Below are 23355 nucleotides of genomic sequence, written 5' to 3'. Positions count from 1 at the left end.
GTAAACCAGACCGCTAAAAATTATTTTTTTTTTCAAATTTATAGTTTATATATTTGGTTCATTTTCGATTATTTATGTATGACTCACCAGAAAAGGCATTGATTTGAAATTTTGATTTTGATTTGATTTGTATCAGTGGAATTTATTATATTTTCGAGTTTGTGTGTTGGTCAAGAGTAGGAAGCAGCGTAAAGCAGCGCACGCCTTTCCAGCTTTCACAAGCTGCCATTTCTGTCTAGGTTGGTATTTTTTCATGAAAATTTTCCAAAACCTATTTCTACTATCCAACTAATGCTCCACAAAATTTGAGAACGGTTCAATTACTGAAAAAATAAGATACAGCGATTCTCGTTAAAAAGAGAAATATGAGATTGATTCACTAAATTCGTCGTATCTTAGACAATTTTCGTTGAAAAAACTTGACATTTGGCCAAGAGATTTATCAAAAACGATACACGCGATCAAAAATTGTGCCGATTTGAAAATTAGGTGCATTTTCGCCCAACAGGCAATTTTTTGGATGTATGTTTGTATTGAAAAAAATGTAATCAAAGTTTTCATGCATTTCCCCCTTAACCCCCCCCCCAAGCCAAATTTATCACCAAAAATTATGCAAATTTATAAATGCTTCATTCATGCCTTCTTTGGAATCTTCACTTCCAGGCATTGTAAAGTTCTCAAATTTTGTGGAGCGCTAGGTGTATATGTACATAGTTGAAATAGATTGTGGGAAAAAATCATGAAAAAATATCAACCGAAATAGAAATGCCAGCTTGTGAAAGTTGGGATAGCGTGCGCTGCTTCACGTGATTTCATTCTTTTTTCAACGCAACAATAACTATCTCTCGCTTGTCAGGAAACGTTTCTGTACTCTCGAATAAGTACCTATCCTATAATAATGGAAATCAATTTCACATTTAAACCAATAGGACCTACTGTTATTATATATCCTATATGGAAATAGGCGATCGCAGGTTGGGAACAGCAACTAAAACCGCTTAACGCACCTCCCCAATAACAACAACTTCCCACTCTTCATCCCACTCGCTGTCACCTGACAGCAAACGGTAACACTAGCGTTATGGATCACTATGGTCCGTGCGAAAAGCGCCAAAAGGACAAAACAAAAACAACATCACATGGCGGAAATTCTATGTAGAAAAAGTGAACCGGATAGCTAGTGAGAGTTTATTAAAACTTGATTTTCAATGCAAATAGTGGAAAATTGAACATAAAATTACTTAAATCTAGAATAAACTACTACGATTAGTACGGTTTACTGAAACATTACACGAAAAAACTAAAAAGTAATTCCAATCCGAGCAGGTAAAATGAGTGCTAAAACTTACACTGAATCCTTACCTAACAGTAAAAATCCCCTACAGTTACGAAGAGTACGAATTGTTTGCCAGTTTCGAGGGAAGGACGGCAGGATCAAACAAGAAGAACACTAAACGTAAGTCCCATGCTATTCCTAAACATAAAAACACATTTAAACTAAATCCGAAAACAAATGTAAACAAGTTGAAATCACTTAGCTTAACTAGGGTTTATTTGTCTTCTTCAAAGCATCGTCTGTTACGGATAGATAAGCAGCGGCTAGACCAGCCAAGGTAAGGTACTCTAAGAGTACGGAACCTCAGGGCCGGCTGACTACTGGGTAACCAAGGACTTTACGGATAAAATACAACAACCTGAAATTTCATGTTTCTATGTTTTTTTTATTAACGTTTTCATGTGGCGTGTTGTCTGTGTGTATAAAACAATGTTCTGTATGTAATGTGGCGTGTAAAAGAGCTCACTAACCGTGGGTTTACTGCAGTTGCTGTTGCGTCGACGTCGTGGCTCCGGAAATCCATTCCGGAAGCAGGAGGGCCGTCGATGTATTGGCGAATCAAAGATGTAACTGTCAGCGCCAGTGGGCGTTGCTGGACTCATTTGTTGTAGGCGTCTTCCTTCGTTGACGTTTAATCGGCCTGCCCACGAGAGTGCCCCGTATCCGGACAGGTCGAAAAGGGAAGTCCTCCTTGGGAGTTAGGATTCCGCAGAATCCGAGGACGATGCTGATGATCTTTCACGGTTGGGCGCGAGACCACAAAGGATCTGCGGGCCGAGCCAACCGGTGTCCGGGCGAATTCCTTAGAATTTTACGAACACTAAACACAACACGGACTTTACTCACGGATGCCTGATTTATAAGACAACTCGAAATAAGGAAGCAAGCTTCTTTTTTGACTTTTTTCATTCCATTTTCCACTTGATCCTCTTTTCCCTCCATTAACAGCAGCTCGCAGCAAATGTAGCCTACTGTGGTGCTATCTTGGTGTCAGACTGAACAAGAAACATAAATTTTCTAGAGCTAAACATAACAAACAACAAAATGAAAACAAAAATCAAACGATTTGTATCCAACCGGTTACACGTCTAAAATAAAAATTTCCAACGAATACAAAAGAACTGCCAAAATTGAATTAATTGAAAACTCAACCAAGGAGAGTATTGTGATTGCTACCTGCAGTTTGAGCAAATAATTATAAACCTCATCATATGAATTCATGATGAGAAGAATGTTTTCCCTGTTCTGGTGAATCGTGTTCATATTTAGGAAACTATCTGATTGTTAACAAAACTCAAGTCATTCATACCGTTTATCGCGATCAACCGGGCATCAAATTCAATGTTGTTTTGTTGGATTTACTGAGCGTTCACTTTAGAGCTTGAACATTGAGTTAGAAAACAGTACTGAAGATTTTTTTATATAAACTTTCGGCGATGTGACCAGATATTTTATTTTAAGAGGGATCAGTTGTCGCTTCTTTTTCATGCAGCTTTTACTACTATATTTACTCTAATTCTATAAAGCGTTAATTTTGTTTACTCTTTTGATTCACCTAATAAGTGAAAGTGAGTCCGACATCTATATCCAAAGACATCAGCTCTCTTCACTAATATATTTAACTTTTTTTACGATTTTCTTTTGATTCGGCTTCCTGACTTTGAAATTAAATTCGTAGTATCAGAATTACTTTTCAGATTTCGTTGTAAAATATGTCCTGGAGTAAGTTCGTAGTTGTAGGTACTTTTGATGCAAAAAAATTCAATTGAGAGAAGTCGAAAACGGACTAAATCTCGTTTGGATTTTGAGCTACTGTTACATTAGGGACTATATTATTCATCATTAGAAAGTCTCTTCAATTTCAGTGTTGTCATTGGGGAGCTCTCGTGGAAAAAAGGGAAAAACTAGGAAAACTCCACCGATTAATGGCCCGAACCTTGGTCAAGTTCGGCTGAATTGCGTGCTTAATGGGAGAGTTAACGGAGGAAACTCCGGTAACTCATGGAAAATCTCTACCGCAGAGCGGAGAGTTTTTCCTTGCTCAAAACGGCCGAAACGAGAGAGCCAGAGCTAACGAAAGAGTGATCAACCAACGCACGGCGGGCCTTTGCCGCTTGAGCGCGAATGAAACGGATTCTCTTATTTTGGTGCTTTCTCGCTCCCACCGCCCATGAGAGTAATTGGAAAACGGCAGTCGTAGTCGTCGTCGTCGTCGTTGCTGTGTTTTCGTCGTCGTTTGCAATCGTCGTCGTCGTCGTGGTCGTCTCGCCGACGTCGTCTTCGTTAAACGGCCGGACGCAGCGTGTGTGTTTTGTAATAATTTAAATTTTGCCATTCTAGATCAAATTGTCGGGAACGGTAAGCGCGCGCGGTTCTTTTTTCGGTGGGATATACGACTGCGATACGGTTTGTGTGCATCATCATCGCCTGTTATGCGACGTGTTGTTTTTATTTTTTTTATACGTCAAGTGGACACAGAGCCGTCTTGGATCTAGCGACGGGAAAAAAAAGAAACGTTAATATCGTGGTCGATATAGATTGGGTCTTTGAAGCGGGGGAGATGTGACGGTCCTAGCGTCGTCGTCTAGTTTATGATTTATCATCGCCACTTTAGCAAAACCTAACTTATACGAGGAATAACCTACGCGGAAGTGTTTACTACGCGAGACACTGAAGTCGTCGTTCGCGATTATGTCATTCGGAAGCGGTTCGCTTCGACGAATTCGACTTCAACGAGCAGATGTGCTGATTCAGGGACATTTCCAGTGCGGTCCAGTACAAGTGTGGTGTCTCAACAGGTTGAAACGTGCCGCCTGACATATGCACCGGCCCATTTCTCCTGCTAGGGAAAGGATTTTTCTGCCGGCTTCCGAATCCGGCGGTTTTGCGTTCAGCGTGTATCTAGATGGTTTGGAAAGTTCTCACGGGAGGCAGCGCGTGTATCGGAACGCATTTAGTAGAAGAAAAATTTTCCCGCGAGTGCTCTTCGTGTGTTAGTGGTAATTGAAAAGTCACGGAGTCCGTGAAAAAAAGGTAAAAGAAAGAAATATTAAGTCGAAAAGTGGATGAGAAGAGTTAAACCAAAAAACGCGGGGGGTTTTACGGATCTACGCGAGCCAAAAGAAGGGAAGAAGCAGGAGTGAGTAAGAGTGAAAATAGATTTCCCATGTGTGTGGTTTGATTTTTGTTGTGTACCCGGTTTGTGCTAGAGTTAACGATCGTGTTTCGTGGTCGTCGCGGTCCGGTCCGGTCGGAGGATTGCGTATCCGTTAATGTAGCCATCTCTCGTTTGCCGCCGCCGCCGGTGTTTTTTTCGCTTCTTGTTGATGGATTGTTTGTTTTTATGAGCGCACTAGCTAGAGCTAGCGCTAGCCGATACGCTGTGGTTCAAGTTCGTTTTTGCAGTTTGTTTGCGTTTACACGACGGGCGTTCCGAGGTCCAAGCTTCTCAGTTTGAAATCAAGCACGAGGGACTAACTGGGAGCAACCGGGAGGCTCTTTAGGTTTAAATTTCAATCTTTAGCTCTGATGAGCCGTGACTGGGAGCAAATGTACACCTTTTAAAGCTACAACCCGAGTGATGATCTAGAACCAGAGGAAAAAAACAAAAATAATCACTAAGAGCTTCTGTTGATGAGCTTAACGGTCCGTAACTAATACCTTAATGATCAACCATTCGTCTTAAACGGTGTTTAAGTAGGCAGCGCGAGTAATTGTTTCAAATAAAAGAGAATCGAGCATCCCTAATCTTATCGTGTCAAAAGAAACCTAAAAGGCGTCAAAATTGAAAAAGGAAGCTATCCCTTTTTGAGCCCCCTCGCTTATCCTACGGGCACTAGCGCAGGTGGTGGAGGCGGTTCTTCCGGTGGGTTTAATCTCAGCGGCAGTGCAAGTGACGCGAGTGGTGCCGCCGCTTCCTCGGCGGCAACAGTTTCAGCAGTAGCTGCAGCGGTCGCTGCAGCTGCTTCTGCATCAGTTTCCAACTCAACAAGCGCCGCTCTAAGCGGTGCAAGCAACCTCTTCGGCAGCGGTTCCACAATTCACTCTTCATCGACGCAGCAGCACTCTTCGCCTTCGGCTTCCTCGTCTGCAGCAGCAGCAGCTGCGGCGGTGGCAGCAGCAGCTGCAGTGCAGCACCATCCGCACTTCTCGTCCCTGGCAGCGGCAGCGGCGGCCAGTGGAGGGGAGTCTCACCCGCATCATACGCATCCACATCACCCACCTCCACCGCCCTCACATCATTCCCATCATCCAGCGCATACCGTCAGTGGCATACCGGCGGCACTCAGGATGGACTGCGACTACTCCAAGCTGTTCTATGCCAAACGTAAGTCATACCCAATTCATATGTTAATTTGATACCTACGATACGTTAATGATCACACCACATACGTTAATGATTCAAATTGTGGTAAATTCAAGGGAATGAAGAAAACAAAAATTTCCGTACTAAGTTTTGAACCAAGAAACTCACAGGGGAAAAAAATGAAACGAGTGAAGCTAAAAAGAATACAATTGTAATTTTTTTTTCAAAATAGTAAGGAAAAATTAATTAGATTTAAAAAAAAACGAAAGATGTAATTTAAAGTCATTCGAATACTGCCAATTTGTTGTAAGTAGTTGGTATGACTAAGCATTCCAGATTTCCTGATTTTATCTGGACTTGCCCGATTTTTCATTAAAAATAGAAAAGCCCTTCACTAGAATTTTCATATGAAAAGCCTAGATTTTGATCAAATTTGCCCGGATATTGCACGGTTTTTTAATTGAAAATTTGTAAATCCAATGCCCGGACTTGTTTCATCGGACGATTTGGCCAAGAGGCGAGGGGCGCGCTCGCTATTCCGGTATACGATTTCTCATGCGTTAAACAGAAAAAGCAATAGCCTTCACTCCAATTTCACTTCGATTAGCTTTCATTCTTATGGAAATCAAGCTTTATTCTTTTAAGCAGGCTCAAGCCCAATTAGAAGATGTCGGAAAGATAATCAGAGGCCAAATCTTCAAATTAAACAAGGTAAGCTGTAGCTCTATAGTTCAGTTGAACGGCAGAAAACGCTCATCGTGCCCCGATTGATAGTGCTCTGTTCACCCCGAGTCAACAAATTTAAGTAAAAACGTGTTTTAAAATTGATTAATGTGAAAAATCAAAAATTTAATGCTGGTGAAAATTGAGAAACAATGAGTAGATAATGTTGCAGTCCGTACATTATAGATCAGGATGGTTTTAATGTCCTAAAAGCTTATTTCGTGGGGCTCAAAAATTATAATATTTTCGTCACTTGAGAGCCTAGCTGGTTTTTTCTAAATACTTCTGTAAAGATGTGAAGAAGATTTATTTTTTGGTGAAAAATAAATACTATAGGAAGTACGAAACAAATCCTCATGAAAATTTATTAAAGAAAATACGTACTTTTGTAGAAAAGAGGAGTGCTTATTATGTCCTGGGTGCTCGTTATGCCCTTATCTCCCCTATCAGGGTAAAAATACTCGGATTTGCTCGGCTCGAATACGACTCGAAAAAAAAATTCTGGAAAGCTTACGTACGACATATATGACAATTAAATATTTTCTTTTCAAATATGATTCAAATAATGAAAAGGGAAAAGTTAGAGCTGACTATTCCTATTTGGATTATTAGAAGGCAAAGTAGTATTTATTTCAAAAGAAGATTTTAGACGCGTATACTTCCTTCAAACCTAAGCTGGAAAACAGAAAAAAATGAGAAAAAAAAAATCGCTCAAATATCAAATTGGTCACAAATTTTGTTTCTTAAAAATGATCAATCAGTACTTAAGAAAGTTGAACAGGTTTTCAAATTTAATCAAACTGAGCATGCCTTATACATAAAGCATTAGTTTTGTTGATTATGTTCAGTTTCCCTATGAATTTTTATCTTAAACGATTACAACTCTTTTAAAAAAACGCTCAGGTTTTTGTCGAAAAGTAACAAAATGCTTGTATAAGATGTTGACATCATACTTCCTAAACTAAAACAAACAAGTTCGTTTTTCTGATTTAATGGCTCTCATAAAAAAGGTACATTTCGTAAAATTTCACCAAAAGAAAAATACGCGCATATCTCTATCGTAAAAGAGTACAAGCACTCTTAAAAGAGTACGTATGGTATCCCTAGTCTGGATTGCAAAAATTTGAACCAGAAGGTGTTTTTTTATATTCATTTATACTGAACTCTCTTTTACACTCTGAACTGAGAGAACTCGGTCCTGGTTAGAGACTACTTATTACAAAATTACAAAAAAAAACCTGGTCTTTACACTGCAAGAACACACATGGTTTGAAATTGCTGTACTTTGGCATATCCGTGGACAAATAAGGCTGGAACAAATTTCAAATTCCTCGTTTTTCACTCGGAGCTGGATCATCGCAAGGGGGAGGTTAGTAAAAAATAATGCAAAAAACAAATAAAGTGGAATAAATTGCATGAAAGTTTGTATGCAATAAAATTGCTCACTATTTCATTGCATAGAACCCATAAATCGAGTAAATTTTTTTTTTATCAAAAAAATCAATGATACGAAAGGTGATCAATCATACGAAAGGTGATAAATCTCCCATCATCCACAATTTGTGTTTTGCTCTTGTAATCTTACGGATATATGATAAATTTTCCGAAATTTCCATAAAATACTTCAAACTTTACTCCCCCCCCCCTTCGGGTTTTTTTTTTTAAATTTCGAAGGGGGAGGGAGGGGGGGGGGCTAAAGAAAAAAAATGATCGGCCTAAGCTGGGATCATAAATTGCTCCATAAATGCTTGGCAGTCATTCCCTTATCATCTGTGATCTTTACAAATGCGTAGCTGATCCGTGAAGGAATATGTAATGTAAAAAAAATTCCATTAATTCCTAAATTTCTCCAATTATACTCCTCTGTACTTTTACACTTACAACCACAAAATTTAACAGAAACTTTTGCTTATATCTAGGATTTTTTTTTCAATCTAAAACGTTCCGATTCTTTAAGGAAACATAAAACTTAAAAAAAATACTTCTGTTTTGTCAAAACGTTTGAAAAAACGTTAATACAGTGACTGAAAAACAATCTATTGATACATTTGAATGTTTAAAACTTCAGCGCGCCTGCTGAAAACTTGCTCCTCGTTGTATGTTTTATTCTATGCATAGGTTGTCGAAATATCCTTTTCAATGAGCTTGACTACAAGGATTTAAACAACGATCTTGGCAAGGAGCTTTATTCTATTCAAGATGTTTAATTCTTAGCTGGCTGTTCATTATTTTTATTTGGTAATGAGCCGAACTCTACTCAAGTCGTTCAAATATTCCACTCGACAAGGAGCAAAACTAGTCTAGCTGTTCAACATATGATAACTTTTACAAGTCATGATTCATATCCTTGGCAAGGAGCGTAACTCTACTCAAGGATTTAATGCAATGGACGGGCTTAATTCAAGGTGTTTGAAATATATCGTGACAATGAGCTGGACTCTACTCAAGATACTGTTTAGTGTTAAGTTAGGGTTTAAAATTTTGAGTAATTCTGTCATTTTTTTTTCTGTGTGTAAGCCTAACATCAGAATTCAGAAATGTCACTATAAACATAGCAAATCAACTTTATTTTCGATAATATTCCAACATAATCGATTCTGGTTTGAATTTAGCCAAAAACTATCTTTTTATTTTTCTCAGTGTCATCGCAATGCAATGGTAAACATGTCTAATTCTGTTGATTTATAAAAAAAATTGTTTTACGTTGCCTTCAGCAGAATACAGCCCCTTCCGCGTGGTTTCATTAATCCTGACAGGATTGCCAATTTAATATTCTAGGCACAGGCACTTTATACTTTTTATAAAAGGATTCGCTTTCATATCACAAAACATGCTTGTTATGTTTTCACTCTCGCTTACACTCTAAACTGAGAGGACCCGACCCTGGTTAGAGACTACTTATTACATAATCTAGCTCGGAATCCTATTTAAAATCTTAGGAATATCCTTGCCAGATGTGCCTAAAGTGATAATCAGAAGTTTGGATCAGTCCACGAGTTGCAAACATGTGAGAAATATGAAGGAGCTAAAAGATTTACAATTTTATTAGTCGACTAGACCAAAGCCTTGAATAATCCAATTGACTCAATGCTAGACTAAATATTTCGCACTATTTTGATAACAGGAAACTTCAACAAGTCGATGTTATGAACAGTTTTAGGTTTTAATATTAAATTTCTATATTTTCTTAGTGAAACATGAAGTGCGCTTAAGGGAATTTCCGCTGGGAAAAAAGAAAGCAAAAAAAAAAAAATAAAAAAATCACAATTGGAAAGAATTTAAGTGCAAAAGCGTGGAAAAGCATAAAAAAGTGAAGAGGGCAGCTAGAAAAGGTAATGAAAAATTCAAGCGCGTTGAAAGGACAGCTTACAGTTTTGGAAAAAAAAATAGGATTCTAGCGAGTTGAGAAGACACCTTGAAATAGTAGCACAAAGCGAGTTGAAAGTACAGCTTTGGGAAAAAATACAACTCAAGCTAGAAATTGTAACGCAAAGCGAGTTGAGAGTACAACTTTGGATAAATAATACAATTCAAGCGAGTCGAGGAGACAGCTTAGAATTGTAACACAGAGCGAGTTGAGAGGACAGATTTTAGAAAAAAAAGTAATTCAAGTGAGTGGAGAGCACATTTGTAACACAAAGTGAGTTGAGAGAACAACTTTATAAAAAAATAGCTTGAAGCAAGTTGAAAAGAATGCTTGGAATTGTTACACTAATTGTTAAGCAAGTTGAGAGGTCAGCTTTGAAAAAAAAAATACAATTCACCCGCGTTCAGAGGACAGCTTGGAATTGTTACACAAAGCGAGTTGAGAGGACAGCATTGAAGAAAGAAATACAATGCAAGCGAGTTGAGAGGACAGCTTGGAATTGTGACACAAAGCGAGTTTAGAGTACAGCTTTGAGAAAAAAGCAATTCTAGGGAGTTGAGAGGACAGCTTGGAATTGTTACACAAAGTGAGTTGAGAGGACAGCTCGGAATTGTAAAAAAAAAGCGAGTTGAGAGCACAGCTTTGGGAAAAATGCAATTCTTGCGAGTTGAGAGTACAGCTTGAATTATTACACAAAGCGAGTTAAAAGGACAGCTTTCACTTCCATCTGTACCGTTGAGCCGTCAACACGTACGCCGGAGCATCGTATCGTTGCTGTGTACCTGCAGGAACATTTTTACATTATTTATTTTTTCCTTACCTGTTTTTCAATCAGCACTTTTCAGTGCTAAAATTATTTCTATTTTCTTTTATTCATATTTTTCTCTTTTCTTTCCAGCATGGGGAAGTCTTCGGCCGGCTCAAGGGCCGGAAGAAAACGGATTGCTGAACCTAATCCTGGGCCATCTGCCAAAAAAGTTGAAATTTCCAATTCATTCGATGTCCTTCATAACATCGGTGATGAGGAAATATTCATATTTAATTCTGATAAGAGTACTAAGAAACCTTCTTCTTCTTCTTATACTCTTAAAAACGAAAAGGTTCCACCAATAACGGTCACGATTCCTGACTTCAATGCCTTTCGGAAAGAAATCGTCACTTCCGTCAAGGATGTGAAGATTTCTTTTCAGATCGGTCGAAGGGGAACTGCTCGTATTTTGGCGGAATCTTTTAATGATTTTCAAAAAATTTTAAATTATTTGAATAATAAAAAACATCAATTTTTTACGTACGACACTAGAAGTGATCGTCCATTTAAAGTTGTACTTCGTGGTTTCACCGGCGATCAGACACCGGATGAGATCACATCTGAATTAAATTCTTTGTTAGGTTTTTCTCCAATTCAAGTAATTCAAATGAGGAAAAGAACCAACACGAATAATATCAGTAGTGTTGGTTTTGCTCCTGAGCTTTATTTGATCCATTTTAAAAAGGATCAAGTTAATAATTTGCAAATTCTTGAAAAGGCTCGTCTTATGTTTCATTGTCGAGTCAAATTCGAACCTTTTCGAAAATCTTCAACCAATTTCCTTCAAAATATTACGCAATGTCGTCGTTGTCAAGCTTTTTGTCACGGCACTAAAAATTGTAGAATGAATGCCAGATGCATGCTTTGCGGCTCATTCGATCATGAAAAATCTAAATGCCTTTATGGTGGTGATAAACCAAAAACAGAATTTTTCAAGTGTGCAAATTGCGCAGGTAATCATTCCTCGAATTCGCTAGACTGTCCCATCAGGGCAAAAATTATTGCTTCTAGGAAAAATCCCAAAGTTTCCAGAAAAGTTTCTTCTCCTCCTTCCTCTTTTTCGTCTTCACACGTCGGGCCGGCAAACAACCTGCCTGTTCGCATTCAGCCTCGGTCTACATTGGAATCACGGCTGGGTAATACCCGAAGTGATTTTAATGTTACCTGTGCTGAATCTGCGCCACAGACTCGTTGTTTATCGTTCTCAGAGGTGGTTGAAAATGGGTTGCCCTCTCCAGGCATAACTAATAAAAATGGGAAAAAACCAAGTCTCAACGTTCATGCGAAGGCTTGGGAAAATCCCCGAAATTCAAATACTTGTTCTTCTCCTTCATTTTCTGATCCTAACAATTTTGTTGATTTGGGTGAGATTACTGAGGAAAAATTAAAATTTTTGCATCAAAATTTAATGGAAATGATGCAACTTATGTTGAAAGCAAATTCAATGTTTGAAGCTTTCCAAACTTCTTTTAATTATGCCAACAAAATTATTATGACTTTACGATTCCCTCATGGATCCAAATAGATGTTTAAATATTATGAATTGTAATGCTAGATCTTTGCTGGCTAACCAAGATGAATTCTTTCTATTTTTGAAAACTCAAAACATACATATTGCTGCCATCACTGAAACTTTTTTAAAGCCAGACATTAACTTGAAAAGCAATGCTTTCTTTAAAATTTTGCAAAATGATCGACTTGATCGACAAGGTGGGGGTGTAGCTATTGTCATCAATAGTCGTCTCAAATTTAGACTTCTTCCTTCTTTCAATACAAAAGTCTTAGAAACAATTGGAATTGAATTAGAAACTTCTATGGGGAAAATTATAATTATTGCCGCATATTTGCCTTTTCAATGCAGCGGTGAACAAAAAAATTTTTTGAAGGGAGATTTACAAAAACTCACCAGAAATAAATCTAAATTTTTTGCTATTGGTGACTTTAATGCAAAACACCGATCTTGGAATAATATTTCATCAAATTCAAATGGGAATATTTTATTTAATGACTGCTCTGCAGGTTATTACACTGTTGAATATCCTAATGGGCATACTTGTTTCTCTTCGATTAGAAATCCTTCCACAATTGATTTGGTTCTAACGGATTTAGGCGAGCATTGTAGTCAATTAGTTACTCATGCGGACCTCGATTCAGACCACCTTCCAGTAACTTTTTCTTTATCCCAAAGTCCCATTGAAAACCCTTTAAAATCAACTTTTAACTTTCAAAAAGCTGACTGGGAGCGATATAGGAATTTTATTGAACGTAATTTGAATGTAAACGTTCCACTGAATTCAATTGAAGATATTGATTTGGCTGTAGAAAATTTGACAACTTCAATAGTCAATGCTAAAGCCGCTTCAATACCCAAAGTTAAACATAAATTTAATCAACCTTTAATTGATGATGATCTTCAGTTTTTGATACGACTGAAAAACATTCGTCGACGCCAATATCAACGTACTAGGGATCCTTATTTGAAATTAATTTATTGCGACCTTCAAAAAGAGATCAAACGTCGTTTAAATTTCATTCGTAATGAAAATTTTGCCAAAGCAGTAGAGGACATAAAACCCTACTCAAAGCCATTTTGGAAATTAACTAAAATTCTGAAAAAGCCCCAGAAGCCAATTCCTACTTTGAAAGACGGGGATAAACTTCTTTTAACTAATGCAGAAAAAGCTCAAAAATTGGCCCAACAATTTGAGTCTGCTCATGATTTTAATTTAAACGTTGTAAGTCCAATTGATGCTCAAATTTCCCTTGAATTTGATGATATTCTTTCTAAACAAAATGTATTTGAAAGTTCTTGTGAGACAAATATTGATGAACTTAAATTGATTTGCAAAAAATTTAAAAATATGAAAGCCCCAGGGGAAGATGGGATTTTCTATATTCTTATTAAAAAGTTGCCTGAAAGCACTTTAAATTTTTTAGTTAAAATCTTCAATAAATGTTTTCACTTGGCTTATTTTCCCAATAAATGGAAAAATGCCAAAGTAACTCCAATTTTAAAACCTGGAAAAAGTGCTTCAGAGCCTTCAAGTTATCGACCAATTAATTTGCTTCCTTCTTTAAGTAAACTATTTGAGAGAGTTATTTTGAATAGAATGATGATTCACATTAATCAGAATTCTATTTTCCCTGATGAACAATTTGGTTTTCGTCATGGACATTCTACTACACATCAACTTTTGAGTGTAACTAATATGATTAAAGCTAGCAAATCTGAGGGTTATTCAACTGGTGTTGCTCTTCTTGATATTGAAAAAGCTTTTGACAGTGTTTGGCACAAAGGTTTAGTAGCTAAATTAGCTCGATTTGATTTTCCTGTATATCTCACCAAAATTATTCAAAATTATTTGACTAGCCGAACCTTACAAGTAAGCTATCAAAATTCATGCTCTGAAAGGACACCCATTAGAGCTGGTGTCCCTCAGGGTAGTATACTTGGGCCAATCTTATACAATATTTTTACTTCTGATCTTCCTGATGTACCAGAAGGAAAAGGTAGAAGATTATTTGCTGATGATACTTTGCTTTCAGCCAAAGGTCGAAATTTACGGGTGGTACGCAGTAGATTGCAACAAAATTTAAATTCCTTTTTGAATTACTTGAAATTGTGGAAAATTTCTCCTAACGCTTCCAAAACTCAACTTATTTTATTTCCTCATAAGCCAAGAGCTCAATTTTTAAAACCTAATGAAAATCATTCCATAACTTTTAATGGGGTTTCATTAGAATGGTCTGATCACGTGAAGTACTTGGGACTTACACTTGATCGGAATCTTACTTTTAAAAATCACATTGAAGATATTCAATCTAAGTGTAATAAATATACTAAATCTCTTTATTCTCTCATCAACAGGAAATCCAAGTTGTGTCTGCGAAATAAGTTACTTATCTACAAACAAGTGTTTCGACCAGCGATAATGTATGCAGTTCCGATTTGGTCTAGCTGCTGCGCGACGAGGAAGAAAGCCATCCAGAGGATTCAGAACAAGGTTCTGAAAATGATTTTGCGGCTTCCACCTTGGCACAGCACCGAAGATCTTCATCGGATTGCAGGCATTGAATCGATCGAAGAGATGGCAAACAAAATCATCTCCAACTTCAGAGGCAAATCGATGCAGTCTTCCATCGCAGAGATTCGTTCTCTTTATAACTAGTTTAATTTTAGGATAGTGTTTAGTTTTAAGTTTAAAATATTTTTGCCATTACATGATGTTCTCCTACATTAAATTCTTAATTGCGCTAAGCAAATTTAATTCTTACAAATAAATTTTTAATATCTAGTTAACTATAGGGCTCTGAACAGTTCATTATTGAGCTGAACACCTAATTTAATGAAAAAATGTAATATAAATGTAATGATGAATTGATACAAATAAAGACATATTTAAAAAAAAAAAAAAAAAAAAAGGACAGCTTTGAAAAAAAATGCAATTCAAGCGAGTTGAGAGGATAGCCTAGAAAACAGCTTGGAATTGTAACAAAAAGCGAGTTGAGAGTACAGCTTTGGGAAAAAGTGCAATACAAGCGAGTTCAGAGGACAGCTTTGGGAAGAATGCAATTCAAGCGAGTTGAGAGGACAGCTTGTAATTGTAACGCAAAGTGAGTTGAGAGGACAGCTTAAAAAAAAAGCATTTCAAGCGAATGGAGAGGACATTTTTTTACACAATGTGAGTTGAGAGGACAACTTCGGAAGAAAAATTGCTAGAAGCAAGTTGAGAGAAATGCTTGGAATTGTTCCACAAAGCGAATTGGGAGGACAGCTTTGAAAAAAAATGAAGTTCATGCCAGTTGAGAGAACAGCTTGAAATTGTAACACAAAGTGAGTTGAGAGGACAGCTTTGGGGAAAAAAATGCAATTCAAGCGAATTGAGAGGATAACTTGAAACTGTAACACTAAGCTAGTTGAGAGGACAACTTTGAGAGAAAAAATATAATTCAAGCAAGTTGATAAGACAGCTTGATATTGTAACATAAAGCGAGTTTAGAGGACAGCTTTGGGAAAATGCAATTCAAGCGAGTTTAGACGATAGCTTTTTTTTTTTTTAAATATATCTTTATTAGTACCAATTCATCATTACATTTATATTACATTAATACATTAAATTAGGTGTTCAGTTCAATAATGAACTTTCAGAGCCCTATAGTTTAATAATCACTAAAATTTATTTATTCGACTTAAATTTGCTGAGCACAATCAAGCATTTTGATAAAGGAGAACATCCTGTAGTGAAAAAAAAAATATTTTAAACTAAAAACTAAAGCTATCCTAAAATTAAACTAATTGTAGAGAGAGCGAATCTCTGCGATGGAAGACTGCATCGATTTGCCTCTGAAGTTGGAGATGATTTTGTTGGCCATCTCTTCGATAGATTCAATGCCTGCAATCCGATGAAGATCTTCGGTGCTATGCCAAGGTGGAAGCCGCAAAATCATTTTCAGAACCTTGTTCTGAATCCTCTGGATGGCTTTCTTCCTCGTCGCGCAGCAGCTAGACCAAATCGGAACTGCATACATTATCGCTGGTCGAAACACTTGTTTGTAGATAAGTAACTTATTTCGCAGACACAACTTGGATTTCCTGTTGATGAGAGAATAAAGAGATTTAGTGTATTTATTACATTTAGATTGAATATCTTCAATGTGATTCTTAAAAGAAAGATTCCGATCAAGTGTGAGTCCCAAGTACTTCACGTGATCAGACCATTCTAAAGAAACCCCATTAAAAGTTATGGAATGATTTTCATTAGGTTTTAAAAAATTTGCTCTTGGCTTATGGGGAAATAAAATAAGTTGAGTTTTGGAAGCGTTAGGAGAAATTTTCCACAATTTCAAGTAATTCAAAAAGGAATTTAAATTTTGTTGCAATCTACTGCGTACCACCCGTAAATTTCGACCTTTGGCTGAAAGCAAAGTATCATCAGCAAATAATCTTCTACCTTTTCCTTCTGGGACATCAGGAAGATCAGAAGTAAAAATATTGTATAAAATAGGCCCAAGTATACTACCCTGAGGGACACCAGCTCTAATGGGTATCCTTTCAGAGCATGAATTTTGATAGCTTACTTGCAAAGTTCGGCTAGTCAAATAATTTTGAATAATTTTGGTGAGATATACAGGAAAATCAAATCGAGCTAATTTAGCTACTAAACCTTTGTGCCAAACACTGTCAAAAGCTTTTTCAATATCAAGAAGAGCAACACCAGTTGAATAACCCTCAGATTTGCTAGCGTTAATCATATTAGTTACACTCAAAAATTGATGTGTAGTAGAATGTCCATGACGAAAACCAAATTGTTCATCAGGGAAAATAGAATTCTGATTAATGTGAATCATCATTCTATTCAAAATAACTCTCTCAAATAGTTTACTTAAAGAAGGAAGCAAATTAATTGGTCGATAACTTGAAGGCTCTGAAGCACTTTTTCCAGGTTTCAAAATTGGAGTTACTTTGGCATTTTTCCATTTATTGGGAAAATAAGCCAAGTGAAAACATTTATTGAAGATTTTAACTAAAAAATTTAAAGTGCTTTCAGGCAACTTTTTAATAAGAATATAGAAAATCCCATCTTCCCCCGGGGCTTTCATATTTTTAAATTTTTTTTGAAAATCAATTTAAGTTCATCAATATTTGTCTCACAAGAACTTTCAAACACAATTTGCTTAGAAAGAATATCATCAAATTCTAGGGAAATTTGAGCATCAATTGGACTTACAACGTTTAAATTAAAATCATGAGCAGACTCAAATTGTTGGGCTAATTTTTGAGCTTTTTCTGAATTAGTTAAAAGAAGTTTATTATCTTTCAAAGTAGGAATTGGCTTCAGGGGCTTTTTTAGAATTTTAGTTAATTTCCAAAATGGCTTTGAGTAGGGTTTTATGTCCTCTACTGCTTTAGCAAAATTTTCATTACGAATGAAATTTAAACGACATTTGATCTCTTTTTGAAGGTCGCAATAAATTAATTTCAAATAAGGATCCCTAGTTCGTTGAAATTGGCGTCGACGAATGTTTTTCAGTCGTATCAAAAACTGAAGATCATCATCAATTAAAGGTTGATTAAATTTATGTTTAACTTTAGGTATTGAAGCGGCTCTAGCATTGACTATTGAAGTTGTCAAATTTTCTACAGCCAAATCAATATCTTCTATTGAATTCAATGGAACGTTTACATCTAAATTACGTTCAATAAAATTCATATATCGCTCCCAGTTAGCCTTTTGAAAATTAAAAGTTGATTTTAAAGGGTTTTCAATGGGACTTTGGGATAAAGAAAATATTACTGGAAGGTGGTCTGAATCGAGGTCCGCATGAGTAACTAATTGACTACAATGCTCGCCTAAATCCGTTAGAACCAAATCAATTGTGGAAGGATTTCTAATCGAAGAGAAACAAGTATGCCCATTAGGATATTCAACAGTATAATAACCTGCAGAGCAGTCATTAAATAAAATATTCCCATTTGAATTTGATGAAATATTATTCCAAGATCGGTGTTTTGCATTAAAGTCACCAATAATAAAAAATTTAGATTTATTTCTGGTGAGTTTTTGTAAATCTCCCTTCAAAAAATTTTTCTGTTCACCGCTGCATTGATAAGGCAAATATGCGGTAACAATTATAATTTTCCCCATAGAAGTTTCTAATTCAATTCCAATTGTTTCTAAGACTTTTGTATTGAAGGAAGGAAGAAGTCTAAATTTGAGACGACTATTGATGACAATAGCTACACCCCCACCTTGTCGATCAAGTCGATCATTTCGCAAAATTTTAAAGAAAGCATTGCTTTTCAAGTTAATGTCTGGCTTTAAAAAAGTTTCAGTGATGGCAGCAATATGTATGTTTTGAGTTTTCAAAAATAAAAAGAATTCATCTTGGTTAGCCAAATCAACAAAATTGTTAGGATCAGAAAATGAAGGAGAAGAACAAGTATTTGAATTTCGGGGATTTTCCCAAGCCTTCGCATGAACGTTGAGACTTGGTTTTTTCCCATTTTTATTAGTTATGCCTGGAGAGGGCAACCCATTTTCAACCACCTCTGAGAACGATAAACAACGAGTCTGTGGCGCAGATTCAGCACAGGTAACATTAAAATCACTTCGGGTATTACCCAGCCGTGATTCCAATGTAGACCGAGGCTGAATGCGAACAGGCAGGTTGTTTGCCGGCCCGACGTGTGAAGACGAAAAAGAGGAAGGAGGAGAAGAAACTTTTCTGGAAACTTTGGGATTTTTCCTAGAAGCAATAATTTTTGCCCTGATGGGACAGTCTAGCGAATTCGAGGAATGATTACCTGCGCAATTTGCACACTTGAAAAATTCTGTTTTTGGTTTATCACCACCATAAAGGCATTTAGATTTTTCATGATCGAATGAGCCGCAAAACATGCATCTGGCATTCATTCTACAATTTTTAGTGCCATGACAAAAAGCTTGACAACGACGACATTGCGTAATATTTTGTAAAAAATTGGTATGGGATTTACGAAAAGGTTCAAATTTTACTCGACAATGAAACATAAGACGAGCCTTTTCCAAAATTTTCAAATTATTAACCTGATCCTTTTTAAAATGGATCAAATAAAGTTCAGGAGCAAAACCAACACTACTGGTATTATTCGTGTTGGTTCTTTTCCTCATTTGAATTACTTGAATTGGAGAAAAACCTAACAAAGAATTTAATTCATTTGTGATCTCATCCGGTGTCTGATCGCCGGTGAGACCACGAAGTACAACTTTAAAAGGACGATCACCTCTAGTGTCGTACGTAAAAAATTGGTGTTTTTATTATTCAAATAATTTAAAATTTTTTGAAAATCATTAAAAGATTCCGCCAATATACGAGCAGTTCCCCTTCGACCGATCTGAAAAGAAATCTTCACATCCTTGACGGAAGTGACGATTTCTTTTCGAAAGGCATTGAAGTCAGGAATCGTGACCGTTATTGGTGGAATCTTTTCGTTTTTAAGAGTATAAGAAGAAGAAGAAGGTTTCTTAGTACTCTTATCAGAATTAAATATGAATATTTCCTCATCACCGATGTTATGAAGGACATCGAATGAATTGGAAATTTCAACTTTTTTGGCAGATGGCCCTGGATTAGGTTCAGCAATCCGTTTTCTTCCGGCCCTTGAGCCGGCCGAAGACTTCTCCATGCTGGAAAGAAAAGAGAAAATATGAATAAAAGAAAATGAAAATAATTTTAGCACTGAAAAGTGCTGATTGAAATACAGGTAAGGAAAAAATAAATAATGTAAAATGTTCCTGCAGGTACACAGCAACGATACGATGCTCCGGCGTACGTGTTGATGGCTCAACGGTACAGATGGAAGTGATTTTTAGACGATAGCTTGAAATTGTTACGCAAAGCGAGTTGAAAGTACAGTTTTGAGGGAAAAAAATACAATTCAAGTGAGTTGAGAGAACAGCTTGGAATTGTTATACAAAGCGAGAGGACAGCTTTGGGAGAAAAAATGCAATTCAAGCGAGTTGAGCTGTCCAGCTTGGAATTGTAACACAAAGCGAGTTTAGAGGACAGCTTTAAAAAAATGCAGTTCAAGCGAGAGGACAGCTTGAAATTTTAATACAAATCGAGTTGGTAGGACGGATTTGAAAAAATGGAATTCCAGCCAGTTGAGAAAACAACTTGGAATTGTTACAAAAAGCGAGTTGAGAGGACAGCTTTGAAAAAAAAAATCAATTCAAATGAATTGAAATTGTAACACAAATTCAATTCAAATTGAAATTCAGTAGGGGAGAATGAGGATACTTGATCCCTAGGGATACTTGATTCCTTAGCTATATCTCGAAACTGGAATGTCTTACAAAGATCAAATGTTCTAGAAAAATGTGCCAAAATGAGCAAAATAACAATGCGAGTTGAAGGGACAGCTTTAAAAAAAAATGCAATGCAAGCAAGTAGAGAGGGCAGCTTTGAAAAAAAAATGCGATGCAAGCGGGTTGAGAAGACATCTTGGAATTGCAACACAAAGCGAGTTGAGGGGACAGCTTTGAAAAAATAAATCAATTCAAGCTAGTTGAGAGAACAGCTTGGAATTGTAACACTAAGCGAGTTGAGAGGACGGATTTGGAAAAAATGGGATTCGAGCGAGTTGAGAGAACAACTTGGAATTGTTACAAAAAGCGAGTTGAGAGGACAGCTTTAAAAAAATCAATGCAAGTGAGTTGAGAGGACAGCTTTGAAAAAAAAGCAATTTAAGTTATACGTTGGGTGCTGCATCTCGAGTGTGCAACGTAGGCGAATCAATGAGTAAATAAGCGACGAGTCAACGGGTTCAAAAGCGTAGCAGTTCAGAGGTGTTTCCCGCAGTAAATTGTAGAGTGATAGCACCCCGGATGCTCTCGTGTAATGGAGCAGCCTACACAATATTCAATTCCTGATGAGAATTAATCTCAAAAAATGTGTGTGCGCTTATAGGAATATCTTCCACTGTATAACAGCAGAAAAAAGGAACCTCAATCAAATTTGGCTAACTCTCCCTTAAAAAAACTTAACGCGGCTTTGATAAGTCATCACTTCCCAGATAGTGGCTCAGTTTCGGAAATGACCAAAACCTAGCCGTTACCGCCTTCAGAACCGGGACCAAGATTGTCAATGAACTCTTCGCTTGGTCAGTGTACGGATGTGCCGGTTGCCCGCGTTCCTGCCGGCTCAGATGCGGCGCGATATGTAAATCGTGCGCGTCCCTCCCTCAAACCCGTAAAAGTAGGCAGGCATGCCAAGAATGCTAAGCAGGCTCTCTCTCTGGGATCTTTCTTTCTAAACACAATGTCCGTCGATTGTCGGTCGAAGTTGGCGGCGTTTAGAACAACCAAACCGCGCACACATTTCACGGCCTACTGTTCGGCGGTTGATGTGTCACAGTATAAATTTGAAATTCTATCACCAGACCATTACAGAATGGTCGAGGGAAAGGTGGGACGGTACAGAAAGATGTAGGATAAGTAGAAGTAGCAGCAGAGTAAAAAAAAACTCAGTCAACCATAAACAATAGAGTGACAGTTTTGCGCAATAATAACCACTTGGGGATGCTTGGGCTGTCACATAAAAAAAAAAAACGCTGGCTCAGACTCGGTTTTATTTACACATTCGGCAAACTCGTCGATATTTGTAGCTCTGCTGCCGTTGCTGCTCTAGGACTTAGGAGAGGAAAACGTAACATATTACACTAGCCTATATTATTTATTCATGATGGTTTTGTTGCTGCTGATAAATGTGTATTTAGAGCAGCGCAGTGAAATACGATCCGGGAAACTGCGGGGCCGATTTAGGAACGCTCCAACGAAATGAAAACAATTCATTGTTTTGAGAACGTCTTTGCTCGAAGTTGACAATCGAAGGCTTCAGCTCAGTTAGAATCTTTGAATTTCAATTGAGAATTCAGTTAAACAGAAACCAAGGGAAAAACATTTTTGTCGTTGTTGTCCCTTTAATTTTTGTTTTAGTCATTTTTGTCTTTATTATTTTCTTTTAATTTTTAGTTTATTTTGTAATTTCTGTAATTTTTGTAATTTTTTTCTACTTTTGTCATTTTTGTCATTTTTGTCATTTTTGTCATTTTTGTCATTTTGGTCATTTTTGTCATTTTTGTCATTTTTGTCATTTTTGTCATTTTTGTCATTTTTGTCATTTTTGTCATTTTTGTCATTTTTGTCATTTTTGTCATTTTTGTCATTTTTGTCATTTTTGTCATTTTTGTCATTTTTGTCATTTTTGTCATTTTTGTCATTTTTGTCATTTTTGTCATTTTTGTCATTTTTGTCATTTTTGTCATTTTTGTCATTTTTGTCATTTTTGTCATTTTTGTCATTTTTGTCATTTTTGTCATTTTTGTCATTTTTGTCATTTTTGTCATTTTTGTCATTTTTGTCATTTTTGTCATTTTTGTCATTTTTGTCATTTTTGTCATTTTTGTCATTTTTGTCATTTTTGTCATTTTTGTCATTTTTGTCATTTTTGTCATTTTTGTCATTTTTGTCATTTTTGTCATTTTTGTCATTTTTGTCATTTTTGTCATTTTTGTCATTTTTGTCATTTTTGTCATTTTGGTCATTTTTGTCATTTTTGTCAATTTTTTAAATTTTTGCATTCGTTGTGATTTTTGTCATTTTTATAAGAATTTCAATGAAAATTTGGTTAGATCTTCTTTTTATAGAAAAAAACCTTTGATACGATTTTAAAAGAAATAAACACTTTCTGTCTGTCGAAAAAAATCGATATGATATAAACAGAGTTCGCAAAGTGGAGCCATCATTTCATGTGACATGCAAGTTTGGGAAAAATTTGCGCTTCAGTATGCATGTGCAGGTGTTTATTTTCTTTTCCGCCTTTCTGGAAGGAAGGCTTTCAAAAGTTTTAATTAATTTGATTGTTTTGAACATTTTTTCTAAGCTTTTTCAGAAAGGAGAGGTTTGATTTCCTTCCTTGTTCGAAAATTAAATCAGACATGGAAGGGACTTTTTTGGGAGACACATCTGAAAAAATACACTTTTTTCAGGAAGAACTTATTACCTCATTTTAGGGGAAAACCGGAAGATGCTCAATTTGCTTTTTATTAGAGGCATAATTGTACAAAATTGTTTGAAAACTAGCATTCCGTGACAAAAAGTTCCAGTTACTCCAGTGGGGTAAACTTTTGTTTTTGATAATTTGATTTTCCCACTGCTGTCAATTTTATTCCTCTGGGTTATTAAATCGAAAACTGGAAAACGGTTGTCAATTTGCAGAAAGAAAGAAAAAAAGGGAGCACACCTTGAAAAATTGACAGCAAAGAAAAATAAACT

General features: G+C 36.5%; 1 protein-coding gene across 1 annotated transcript in view; it reads left to right on the top strand.

The window, feature by feature from the left end:
- The first annotated feature begins 4027 nt into the window (after positions 1-4027).
- The window catches only part of LOC129758071 (transcription factor Sp8-like), a 60153-nt gene continuing 40825 nt past the window's right edge, over positions 4028-23355 (top strand). The window contains exons 1-2 of the mRNA XM_055755504.1: positions 4028-4134; positions 5101-5663. Coding sequence (XP_055611479.1) covers positions 4028-4134; positions 5101-5663 — 670 coding nt within the window. The remainder of the gene's footprint in view (positions 4135-5100; positions 5664-23355) is intronic.

The sequence above is a fragment of the Uranotaenia lowii genome, chromosome 1 (assembly GCF_029784155.1).
Source record: "Uranotaenia lowii strain MFRU-FL chromosome 1, ASM2978415v1, whole genome shotgun sequence".
Taxonomy (NCBI): domain Eukaryota; kingdom Metazoa; phylum Arthropoda; class Insecta; order Diptera; family Culicidae; genus Uranotaenia; species Uranotaenia lowii.
Note: the sequence above shows the minus strand (reverse complement) of the source record. Positions and strands in the feature narration are given on the sequence as shown.